The sequence below is a fragment of the Sarcophilus harrisii genome, chromosome 6 (genome assembly GCF_902635505.1).
Source record: "Sarcophilus harrisii chromosome 6, mSarHar1.11, whole genome shotgun sequence".
Taxonomy (NCBI): Eukaryota; Metazoa; Chordata; class Mammalia; order Dasyuromorphia; family Dasyuridae; genus Sarcophilus; species Sarcophilus harrisii.
In genome coordinates, this window is record NC_045431.1 from 33,425,918 (window position 1) to 33,438,880 (window position 12,963).

Below are 12,963 nucleotides of genomic sequence, written 5' to 3' on the forward strand. Positions count from 1 at the left end.
ATTGGGTAGACTTGTAGTCTACATTACTATCAATCACATACTTAATTCTGTGAAAGCCAATATGGATGACTGGCAATTTTTCAAACATATAGTCAGATAGTTAGTGAAAATTCATGTCAAATGATTGTTACCCTTTAGAAAAGGTAATAATAATTAAATAGAAAATTTAATAATAATATAATAATAGAAAATTTAATAAAAATTAAATATTCATATAGTGATTTGAAATTTGTGAAGTATTTCCCTTATGTTAATTCATTTGATACAACAAACTTGTGGGATAAATGCTATTATTATCCTCATTTTAGAGATGAGCAAGCTGAACTTGAGAGAGATTAAGTGACTTGACCAGTGTTACATATCTAATGAATGTTTCAGGATGGATTAGAAGTCAAGAGTTGCTGACTTCCAAGTTCTTTATGTTATCTACTTTCCCAACTAGTTGCCTAGGATGGAGGAGACACGAATATGTTTTTAAATATAAGGGAAGTAGCAAGTAATAAGGGAGAAACAGGATTAGTGAAACAATGAAGGTGATGGAGGAGGCAATATGCTGTAGAAGATGGATTGAAAAAAAAAAAACAAGAATGCATGTAGAAAGGATTTTCTTGGTTAGAAAAAGAGCAGGAGTGAAGAAGATGATAGTGGGGGGAGATGTGTTTGTGCTTTGAAATTAAAAGGAACCTACAATGAATTCTCAATAAATTGCCTTTTTGCAGGAAAGGGGTGAAATACAAGACAGAATTCTCAGCTGAAATGGTGAGGGAAGCGATGCTATGAGAGAAGTGAAGATGAAAAGAATTGAAAAAGTCATCATGATGAGTGAGAGAGTGAAGTGATTAAAGTTGGACATAGAAGCATCTCCTTACCTCAGTGAGGTTCTATTTGAGGCTTTGTGAACCAAAATTTTAGTGGATCCAATCAGCATGGTTTTATGATTTTTTTTCAAGCACGTTAGATAGTATCATGTTTAATGCAAGTTTATGAGACATCTATTCTATATATACTAAATATATATAAATACATGCACATATGCTTTTGCTTTGGCTATCTCCTTTATTATCTCCATCCAACCATTCCCCCCTTTCAAATGGCTACCTTTTGAAATTCTTTCCTTCCTTTAAGATCCAGAAAAATATTTATCTTCTTCATGAAATCTCCCTAGTTTTCCCTAATTCTTACCTCATAAAATTCTTGCCTAATTTTGTAATATAATCACATTTGGATATGTGCCCTTTCCTTTACAAGAGAAAAAGCTACTTAAAAGCAGAAGAGATACTCTGTTTTTCTCTCTGCCCTCTCTCTTACCCTTTTTATCCCCCTCTCTTTCCTCCTTTCCAACACAAATAAGGACAAAAAAGCACCATAGTGCTTTTCATAGAATGTTCCATAAACTTGTATTAAAGTATAACTTTCACCACTTTTTATATATTCCTTCTTGAATATCTCTAGAAAATTTTACTTAGTGCTAAATTATCAGACCTTAATATAGGTTGGATAGTCATAACAATGAATGTTTGGCAATAAAAAAAAGATCCCGAAATGTGCTTAATTAAAAAAAAATAGAGTCACATTGAACATGAAAACTGTTTTTAGTCTATAGTGGAGAGGGCAAAGATGATTTTTTTTCATGTAATTTTATGTGTCTTTTTAAAGAATTCTTTATTACTAGGTAGTCACCAAGAAAAAAAAATTATATTTAAAATGATTATAAATGAGATAATAAATGTAAATATATACTGAATTCCTGAGAAAAATATGGTAAATAATTGAGCTACATTTTCACAATTGTAACTGTGTGTTTATTAAGTAATCATTATATATTGTATGATGAAAGGAAAAAAAAATCAACAAAGTACAAACCCTCAAGGAATTTGTTGTTTCCTGGATGAGTTATGTTCACTTATATGTATAATTTTTTAAAAACCGATAGCTGTGTTATTTCATTTTAATCTCATTCTTTCTTATCAACAAGAACCAAAACCCTAATATTTTCTATGTAGGGTATTCTAACATATCCAGTTTCAACTAAAAAAAAAAAATCAACACTCTCTTCCTATATTAAACAGTTATTAACAAAAGGACTGATACTATTCATTAGAATGTAAACTCTTTGAGATCCAAGATTTCTTATCCCTATAATCACTTGTAGTACAAGATGTTTTACATAAACCACCTTAAAAGTGGTATTTGAATTATATTTAATTATAAATATCTTGATAATATGAGTCAAATATTGGTTCTGCAAAGTATAGAGAATTCTAATAAAGTTTTCTAAAATCTCTGCAAGAAAGCTGACCATGCATTTGACATTTGTACCCACTTATATTATTGAGATCTCCCATGACAAGCTCTGTAACATTTTTCAACTATATCAGAATAAATAGTTGCTGCTTCGATAATTTTAATGCTTATGAAGTATGATGACTGAGATGTCCAATTTAGCTTTGAGTCTTGTCATTTATTTTTAAGATTAAAAGGAGAGGTCTAAATTGTGAATGCATTTTATATAGTCCAGTCTATAGTAGATAACCCTAACATGCATCTAGGAAAATCAAAGAACATCATTTCCTCCTTTTCAATCAGTAAATAAACAATATCTGAATTTCAAATGAGATAAAATTATGAAGTATTTTACCACCTACAGCTGGAAAACTCCAGTGGGCAGGAATGTTCATCCATAGGGAAGTTATGTAGCTGAAGATAGCATTCAGCATTAATTGTCAACCTAATTCAAAGAAACAAAGATCTGCTAAGAAACAAATATGATATATTTGGATATTTATAAGATATAATATTTTCATACCAAAATTAACACCAAAGAGGCAGCTGTATATTTTTACAGAACATCAAAATTTCAGATTACAACACATCATCAATAAGCTCAACAAATTTTATATGTGGCAAATTGTTACATAATAACCAGAAATTTTCTGTAGAGCTAGACTTCATAAATTTATATTACCAGTATTTTTTTTTGAGGTAAAATTCTTATGCTTTAAAAAAATTAAAAATAGATTTTAAAGAAGCACAGTAGAAAAGAAAATGCCTGGTAAAGCAAAGTTAGGAACCCAAAACAGTGCATTTAGGAAAGTTAGGTCTTTGAATCATATTTATATTTGGAACTCTCTTTAGATAACCCAGTCACACCACTGAAAATCATGTAATCATGAAATTTCAAAATCAACAAGGTACCTTCAAGATCATATTATTCAAAATTCTCATTTTTATAAATTTAGGAAGTGAATACTACCCATTGTTTTCTAGGGCTCACGGAAGAAAGAAAACAATCTTTTTTAAAGTTCAGCATTTTAATGTTTTAGGTATTAACTTCCACCTAAGAGAGCTCAATTAGTGGGTGAATGTTCTAATGGAGAATACTGGAGGTTGTACTTTTAGAGACTCAGAATTCCCATCCCTGTTCTGCCAATAGATAAGTCATGAAACAGTTCTGTGCCTTGGTTTCTCTAACTATGATATGACAATGAATGTATTTGTTTTCCATCTTAACATCTCCAGGAAATAGTCATCTGAAATTGATATAATCGATGATACTGCAAGACAAGGTAGGTAGTGCAATTAATAGACTGCTGGGTCTGAAGTCAGGAAGACTGATCTTCCCTAGTTCAACTCTGTTCTTAGATATTTACTAGATATTTGACCTTAAGCAAGTAACTTGAGACTGTTTGCCTCAGTTTCCTCATCTATAAAATGAACTAGAGAAGGAAATAGCAAACCCATCCAATATCTTTGCCAAGAAAACCCCAAATGGGGTGCCACAGAATTGGACATTAGGACAATGATTATGTAGAAATAAGGAAGAAGGAGGAGGAAGATTGGTAGTGCTAGTGGTGGTTTTGATTATGATGATAATTCAACACCTCTACAATTATTTGTACTTTGGAAAATGTTTTTAACATACATAAATTACAGTTTGCATACATAAAATTTCATGAACCCAAAGAATAATAGAGAGCTATGTGACGGATGGGAGCTGGCTACTACATATTACCAACAAAAATATTGCACAGAAGTACAAATAAGTATACATATGATCAAAGAATCATATGCCTAGGGGGTGGTAGTGATTATGTATAGGACAATTGACAAACAGTATTCATGTTCCCTTAGCATCTAGACAATATCAAAGAATATCAAAGAACATAGAAGAAGGCCCCAAGTTAGACTTTGCAAATATTTGAAGAGATAAAAATAAGAGAATGAATGAGTAGTCACTGATGGGTTATTCATCATGAGTAACCATTTCCATGTTGTTAATAATCATACATCTATTGAAATATCAAATCTTTTTTTTAATTGATACCATGAAAAACACAAGGTAATTATTATAGGTATTAGAGTTATTAAATATGAAAGTATTATTTTATGAAATGAGTTGCTTTATAGGTCAAAAATACTAGTAATATCACCATTGTCTAAACCAATTGCTTTTGGGAAGGAATGAGTGAGGTTTGAGAAACAAAAAATATGAAAATTATAATTGGTAGTTATTCAAACATCCAAAGAACTTAGTGGATTGTCTGGAGGCAATTGTACACTCCCCTGTATCCTCTGTCAGAATTCACATAACTGAACCTGGAAGAGATTCAAACCCTGTGTTCTGAATAAAAAGTCTCCAGGCTACCAGTAGGTTTGTGAATCAGCCAATAATCCTAATGGAATATCTAGTTAGCTTTTGTAGGTAGCTTATTTCCCTATTTCCTCAGATCTTGTACATTTTAGAACTATTTCTTATCTTACTCTATCCTGAGGAAATAATAATAACACCACGTTTCCATTAAAATAAATAGAAATTCCATGCTGGTATCATCTCTACTGTGTACAACAGAAGATAAGAAATTTAAATCACTGGCATCCTGCAGTCATTTTCTATAACAAGCCAAGGTGCAAATAGGCAGAAAGTACTTTAGAAGAGATGTTATAATTTTTAAAAGATTAAAAAGTTCTTAGGAAAGATAGATTTCAAAATGGGTTTTGTGTTCAATGCAAGCTTTTAGGAACTTGATAATATAGATACCAGTGACATTATTTTGACATTTGAGATTTAATATATTTCACAAATTAATCACTGCAAAAATGTTTCAGAAGCTTATAATTATCAGCCACTTATATCTATCTAATGGTAAACTAGAAAATATATCCAGGAATTACTGCTGTCCCTCTTAAAATCATTTCTTTTAACCCTACTTATGGATGATGTTTTTAAAAGCACACATGTAGAAAGCAGTTCAATTAAATTTAAAGCAAAACTTTCAGATATCTATGATAAATTACTTGCCAAAATACAATTATCATTTTTAGTTCAACCAGAATTTCCAAAATGTAGCCATTTATTTTGATTTAATAGAAAAATATTATCCTATTTAAAGCTTTTGTTACTTGGTTATAAAGGTCCATTGAACAACTTTCCTAATGAATAGAATGAAAATTCATCATAGGATCATTTTCGTTGTGACATTTTCAAATACTTTAAGGGTTTCTTTAAAGATATATGAATCAAAGAACCCCAGAAGTGTTAAGGGTTATCTAGAGAGTGGGAGAAGGGCATTTTTGGAATGGGTAAATAGAAATGGGGGGAGATCAGGAAGGACAAGATCAGGAAGGACATCGACTAGACAGCTAGACATATAATAGTTGAATGTGGTAGAAGAAAGAAGTCAAATTATTTTCCAAATCCAGTAATAGTGAGGTTAGAAACAGAATTTTTCTTAAAAGTAGAGAATATTTCCATAATTCCAAATTACTCTCTAAAATGGTTGGTTCAGTTCACAGTTCCACCAACAATAAATCCATGTCCCAATTTTTCTACAATCCCTCCAATATTTCTCTTTTTCCCCTTCAATCATTTTAACTAATCTAGTAGGTTTGAAATGATATCTCAAGTTTGATTTAATCAGGATTTCTCTAATTAATAATGATTTAAAACAATTTTACAAGACTTTAAATTATTAAATTCCTTTGATCATTAATGATACTTCCTGTATTAAATAACCCAAACATCAGTATATTGGCAGGTCTGTCTGTATAAGAGGCTGGAACTGATGTGAAATTATTGAGGATTCTCTGGAGAGATGCATCTTTCCCCATGTGTCTCCCTTATGTGTCTTCCTTTAGTACCTGAAATTTTCCCTGTGAGTTTTTGCTTTTCCTTGAGTACTAATAAGCTCCTATTAAAATATAAGTAAGCTCTCTATGGAGAATAATACATTGGCCCATTACTTTAATAATGCGGCAAAATGATGATCTCTGTGGTATGGCTCTTCTTGTCAACCACTGTAGATATAATTCTATCCAATAATTATTTATTAATAACTTATGATGTGCAAGGCCCTGTGCTAGCGATCATTTGTAACAAAAAAGACAAAAATAAAATTGTCCCTCCTCTTAAATAACATATACACTATTGGAGGTGGTGAACACAATCTGAATACAGATTACGCATAACAGAATAGAGACAATGAAGGTGCAAATTAATCTATCAGAAAACAATCCTTTGAAATATATGGGGGTGGGGGGGAAGCACTAATAGCTGGAGAAGAGAGGTTGTCTATCTATTAATTCTCACTCATACTTAGTAAATGATTAACCACATTTTGGGTTATTCATCATTCTTTATGAAACTTATGAGAAAGTCATATTGGATAAAATTCTGCAGACCTCTTGCACTTACCATCTATTTTCCCATTTTTCTTTGTGCCACTTACAACTTTCATTCTACAAAGAATTCTCATTATGTCCATTAATATGTTAGAGGAACATGAATTAATTTATCAGTTTAGCTAGAAAAGAAAGGGATTTAAGGAAGTGGCATCTAGGTCAGCTATATTTTGATGGGGACTTTGGGGAAAGAGAAGAAAGGAGAAAAAAATATTTGACAGGAAGCTGAGCAGAAGAGTAGGTTTTGATAAGGTATCATTGTGAGAAAGCTTCAATATTCCAAGGACAGCAGAGTAAAATTGGAGTGGCAAATATACTTAGATGACTTTTAAAGACAAAAATACATATTGTTTGGAGAGGTAGATGACGCAGTGCATAGAGAGCATGATCTGGAATTAGGAAGATTAGATTCAGACACTTAACCCTGTTTGCCTCAGTTCCTCATTTGTAAAATGAGCTGGTAAAAGAAATGAAAAATCACTGTGGATTTTTGCCAAGAAAACCACAGATGGAATCATGAAGAGTCAGACATGATTGAAATGGTTAAACAATGATATAACAAAGTATTGATTGAGGGAGAGCTTGGGAAATGAAGAGGACTGTATCTGCAGAACAGCTTTCTTTCTGTCCATCATTTGTAAAGATATAACCATCCTTGAAATATAAATATATTTTAAAACATTATGTAATCTTTTTCTTTTGTGAAACTTGTTTGTTTAGAAACTTGACTGTAAACCTGATATATAGAAATATAATTTCTGCATTTGCCATTTAAAAAAAAAAAACAAGAAAAATATTTAATAGATTGTAGAACATTACTATGGATAAAGGGATTAAGGTAAATTTTTTTTTCCAAATTAAAATAACAACAAAAAAATTACCTTAAGGTATAGAGAACTCTTCCATCACTCCATATTCGAAGCAGTCTGTTGGGAGTTGTTATCCAATGAGCATCTGATTTTCTTGAGTTTCTGAAGAAAGTATCAGGGATCCAAATTTTTCCAACCATGTTGCTGTTAAGCATCAAGACTTTCATCGTGCTATTAAATTTTAAGCGACTATCAAACCAAGTTTGGGCAAAAATTATATCTATGGTATATTCCTGAAAAGAAAATAAAAAATATAAAGGTGTGTTAAGTTTTTTTTTATTATTATTTGATAGTTATATCTTGCATTTCTTTAAATTCTATGGATATCAAGCTCTTCTTCCAAGTTGTAAACTACCTCAATAAGGCCAATATCCTCAATGCCTAGTACAGTGCCTGGCATATAGTAGGCACTTAATATTTATTGATTAATTATTGACTGAAGCTTATTAAATATTTCTAACTTGTTAAGAACCTAGGATTATTATCTATTTTTTGAGTCATGGACTCCTTAAAATCTCTTTAAGCATATGGGTTCCCAGAAATAATACTTATGAATTATATATACTATATTTAAAACATTACAAAGAAAAAAACTATACTGAAATATTATCAACATTAAGGCAATAACATAAACAAACAAATATCACAGTGAATCTAGTTTCAGTTCCTAGTCTAATATACTTTGCATTCAATAGTAACCTTACAAGATTATAAATTAAAGCAGAATATTTTCCATTCCATTATAATATCTCAAAGTTTTTACAAATAATATTATGAATACCATTCTTTCACTTTTTCCAATTAAAACATTTTTATTATAAATAAATGCTTTTCATGAAAAAAATTAGAGAGTTAATTTAGGACTAAAATCCTTGATTTTCATTCAGTCAATCATGTTTAATTTAATGTTCAGATTTTGTCAATTTTTGTAGCAGTTAATTTGCATATTATCTAATAATTATTGAATCTAAGTCTCCATTACCACTTGCTATTATTTTTGCTTCAGGTAAAGATGCTCAACACTTACTAATTTCTCTCCTCCCCACACACACATATGTATGAGGAATTTCCAGGGTGGGAATACCTAATACAAAAAATTTCTTTATGATATAATAAACGTCCCAGGGAATTACATGAACTATAGAAGTTATCTGTTAAGTACCACAGAACTAGTATTACTGGGAGGTGGGATTTTAATTCTATGCTCCTGACTCCAAACCCAACATTACCTTCACTAGGCCTCCAAGCTTCCTCTCAGGAATAATTGTAATTACAATGGAAAAGAAAAATATTTAACCATGATGAATCTGTATGATTTTAAACAGTGTTAAGTACATTTTAAGAAGTTTTGGCCACAGACAATTTCTGCAATAGGACATATTCTTTGGACTCAAATTACTATTCCCTATTTAATGGTTCATTGAATTAAGGAGGCTAGTTTGTTCAATTTCAAATGTAATAGAAGAAAATATTAAGTTATCTTCTTTATTAGGCACAATTTATTAACATGATAATAAAATCCTTATATTCTGTGTTCCTACTTCCTCCACTGAATTCCTACTTGGATGCTTTATCAAGACATGGTGATGACTCGGTATTCATAAAAGCTAGGGGACAAATTGCTGGCTTTGGTAGCATCTCTGTAACTAGAAAGACTTGAAGAAGAGCCCTTGTGATGGCTGTAAATCTGTCATCTAAGGATTCTCATTACCAGGTTCACTAAAGGGTGATTCCTTCCCTACTGCTCTACCCTACATTATATAATCGCCTCCTCCCCCCACACACACTCAAGGTAACTTGAAAAAAACTACTAAGACAGGAACAACTGCACTGAAAATCAGTGGAAGGAAATTCCACTTTATGAAAATCATGGATTCTTTAAATACTGAAGTATAATGCTCTTTAAAGTATCTTTTAGAGGCTCTTATGTCTTCAAAGAATTAAGTAACGATAACAGGAAAAGAGACATCTTGTGTTTTGTTATTGTGCCTGAACGAATGTATAAGAGGCATTAATGGGATAACTTAGTATCTAGTATGTTTTTCCACATTGGAAATCTTTGACTAAAAGTTGAATGGTCACTTGTCAGGCCAGTATTTGTGACAGATGCTAAAGTTTGATTTTGATTTGCTAATCTCTGGGATCTCTTACAACACTGAGATGCTATTCTGTGATATTTTTTCCTAATAGACATAAACATGACAATAATATTCTTTATAAATCAAATTCAAATAGAATTGCGGTCCACTAAAGCATGCATAAGGATCCCTGGAAGTTACATATTGACTTAGAACAGCCACACGTGCATATCTATATATTTAACTACTATATCAGAATCAGTAAGTATTTACATATTGACTTAGAAAAACCACATGTGCCTATATGTGTGTGTGTGTGTGTGTGTGTATTTAATTATTATATGAAAATCAGAAAGGGCTACACCCAAAACAGTGAATCATAAAGTCATATAATTATAATAATAATTACATGTAATATAATTATATAATTTACATACCTTATATTTTAGAACTATAAGACTAATAAGCCCCCCTCCTTTTTTTTTTTTTTTCTGGTAATGATCCAAAAAAAAGGAAGGTTCTGAAAGTGACAACTCAATCACAAAGTGACTACTCAAGTAAACTAGGCTACCCATTATCCTCTAATCAAGCCTTCTGTTTTCATTCATCTACATCTGCTCCATGCCCTTTCCTGTGCCAGGTTTATCCTAATTCCCCAGTTTTCCTTAATGAACTCTTAGTTATTCTTTAAAGTCTGTCTCAAATTTCTTCCCTTCTTCTGTACACCTCATTTTGCACTGTCTACATAGGATTATATTTTTTTCTTACCATAGAAACCAAACCCTGAGGTCCTTTCTCAAACTAAATTCCCCAAGCATTCAAACTTTACTGGAGCAAGAGCAACTCCACAGAGCCAAACACAGCACTTGAATGTCAAAGATATACTTTCCTAAGAGATTATTCAATGGAGAACTCACACAAAATATTCACATACTAGTCAGAAAAAAACAATATAACAACATTCTCAGAATGAATTGATTCATGTCTGGGGACACATTGCCACAGGACTACCCAGTATGGTGTGCCCTCATCAGAAAAGATGCTGTTCTGTGGGCAAAGCAGAATTGAATTAACTCAGAAGAAAAGTGAGATGCACAAAGTTAGAGAAGTCATCTCAGATGTTCATAGGGACTATCTGTGACTCACCTGGGATAGAGCATTGTGAGCACGTATTGGTCTGATCAGTCATAGACACACTAACACACTCTAATATAGTGATGTCATTGTGTTCCTCTTAGAGCATGAAGGAAAACAACAAACCAAAATAAGATTAAAAAGGGGTGGGGAGTGGAGAGGATTTACTTGAAATCCCTACAATTTCATGGAAAGTGAAGTGAATTATCCAAAGTAATCTAGAAGGCATATGACAATACCAGGATTAAAGCCCTTAATTTACCTGAATCTAATCTTGGATTTATACTTATCTAACACACTTAAATAGTAGATCTAAGGCTCTAAGATGTTAAAATACTTTGTCCAGCTTTACCAGTCCAGTATGTTTTATATTTAGGTATAGATCCCATCAACATCAGTATTCTTGATCCCAAAGTCACCTCTATATCCAGCCAGCCATGCTACTTCTCATCTAAGTATGTATAGTAGAGAAATGATTTATTTACAAATAACTATATGTACTATGCCTGTATGTATGAATAGCAATATTATGTACTAGATAGGTGACTTTGGAATGAGGATGAACTGGATTGCAGAGGTCCCATTCTCCTCCCCTCCCACCCCTGTCATATAAATACTGGTTTCATAATCATGAGCAAATCTTTCAAGCTCTCAAGGACATAAGCCACTTCTAAAACAAATTGTAAAGAAGGTACCACACTAACTCATTAAAGGAAGCTTCTTCTTTATCTTTGAGTTTACTACAACAATGAAATCTCAGGTCTACTCTTTATCCTTTTCCCTAAACACACACACACACACACACACACACAAACTACACAAATACACCCATACACACAGAAGAAAGACATATAAAACAAGGAACATATTAAGTATCTAATCTGATTGAATTATTTTTATTTTTTAGTCAAATAAATATTCACTTATCAGATCTTACTATTTTAGACCTATTATTTGTCCCTTGCCAAAAATTTAATGTTGGATTAAATTAATTTGTCCAAATAATAGTGACTTGTGACCAGACTTCAGAAAGTAGTTGAGAAAATATATTTTTAAATTAAAATGCACAAACCAGTGGAACAGTTATGTTGATAAAAATGACACATGAAAAAAAATTATCATATTCAGATGTGATCATTTTATAAGGCACAAGAAATTCATAATCAGAACTGTACATATGTAGTGCATCTACTGAGGGACCACCTCTTGTGATAACAAAATAGGATTGCTTTTTTTCCCCTTAGCCTTTATGTAATTCAATTCAAATGTACATTAAGGATTTCTTCATCTGAAGCTGATGAAGCAAAAAGCAATCCCACTCACACCATTCTCATTTACTTTATCTATTGCAGCAATCTGCTTTGTAACAAATAGACCACACTGACTTTTTCCCCCATCACACACTCCCCCTCCCATAGCTTCCCACCCCCTTCACTCGATTCTGGTATTAACATAATTCCTTCATTCTTTTCCCCCAAAGATAATTTACTATCAATTTCATATTCCAATAAGAATATGGTTATACTCAATGTATATACTATTCTGTTTATTATTCAGGAGGTAGAAATTGCTTCCCTGGCAGGAAAAGATCTTACAGGATGGATTATGTCAATTTTCCTCAGATTCTGGTTCTTCATTTACACTGATAAAATGTGGCTGTGCCATGTATTCTTCACCAGTGCCTAGAACACAGCAATGATGATGATGACAATGATAGTAATAATAAAGATCATTAAGCTATTAACGATAATTGTATATGTTTTTTAATTAGTATGCACTTTTTTGTGGGGGAAGAACTATTTTATGCATTGGTCCATTTAATCCTCACAGTTTTTTTTTGGTGGGGAGGGTTGATGGTGAGGAAAATTAGACTCAGAAAATGAGTTCTTTAGGCTATATGAATTTCCTGTTGTCAGAGGTAGGAAATGGTAACATAGGATTCAAATTCTGGTCTTTGGATTATAAATCCAGGGTCCTTTCTACTACATGAAAGCTTCCTGTTGGTAGATCATGGTCTCCTAAAGTACGTGGAATTTTCTTCCAGAAACTCTAGTTCCTGTGGTATCGGGAGCCCCCCAGTATGTCTATGTTTCCATTTCTGCTTGTGTGTGCATGTGCATGAGTATATGTGTCTGTCTCTGACACTGACTGTGTCTTTGTCTCTGTCTCTGCCTATCTGTCTCCGCCCTAATTCATATTAACTG

At 32.2% G+C, this 12,963-nt stretch overlaps 1 protein-coding gene across 1 annotated transcript in view; it reads right to left on the reverse strand.

Moving 5' to 3' along the window:
- Positions 1–12,963, reverse strand: part of GABRG1 (gamma-aminobutyric acid type A receptor subunit gamma1) — an 86,130-nt gene that overhangs the window by 15,741 nt on the left and 57,426 nt on the right. Inside the window, exons 4-5 of the mRNA XM_031941570.1 lie at positions 7,560–7,780; positions 2,646–2,728 (exon numbers count right to left, since the gene is read on the reverse strand). Coding sequence (XP_031797430.1) covers positions 2,646–2,728; positions 7,560–7,780 — 304 coding nt within the window. The remainder of the gene's footprint in view (positions 1–2,645; positions 2,729–7,559; positions 7,781–12,963) is intronic.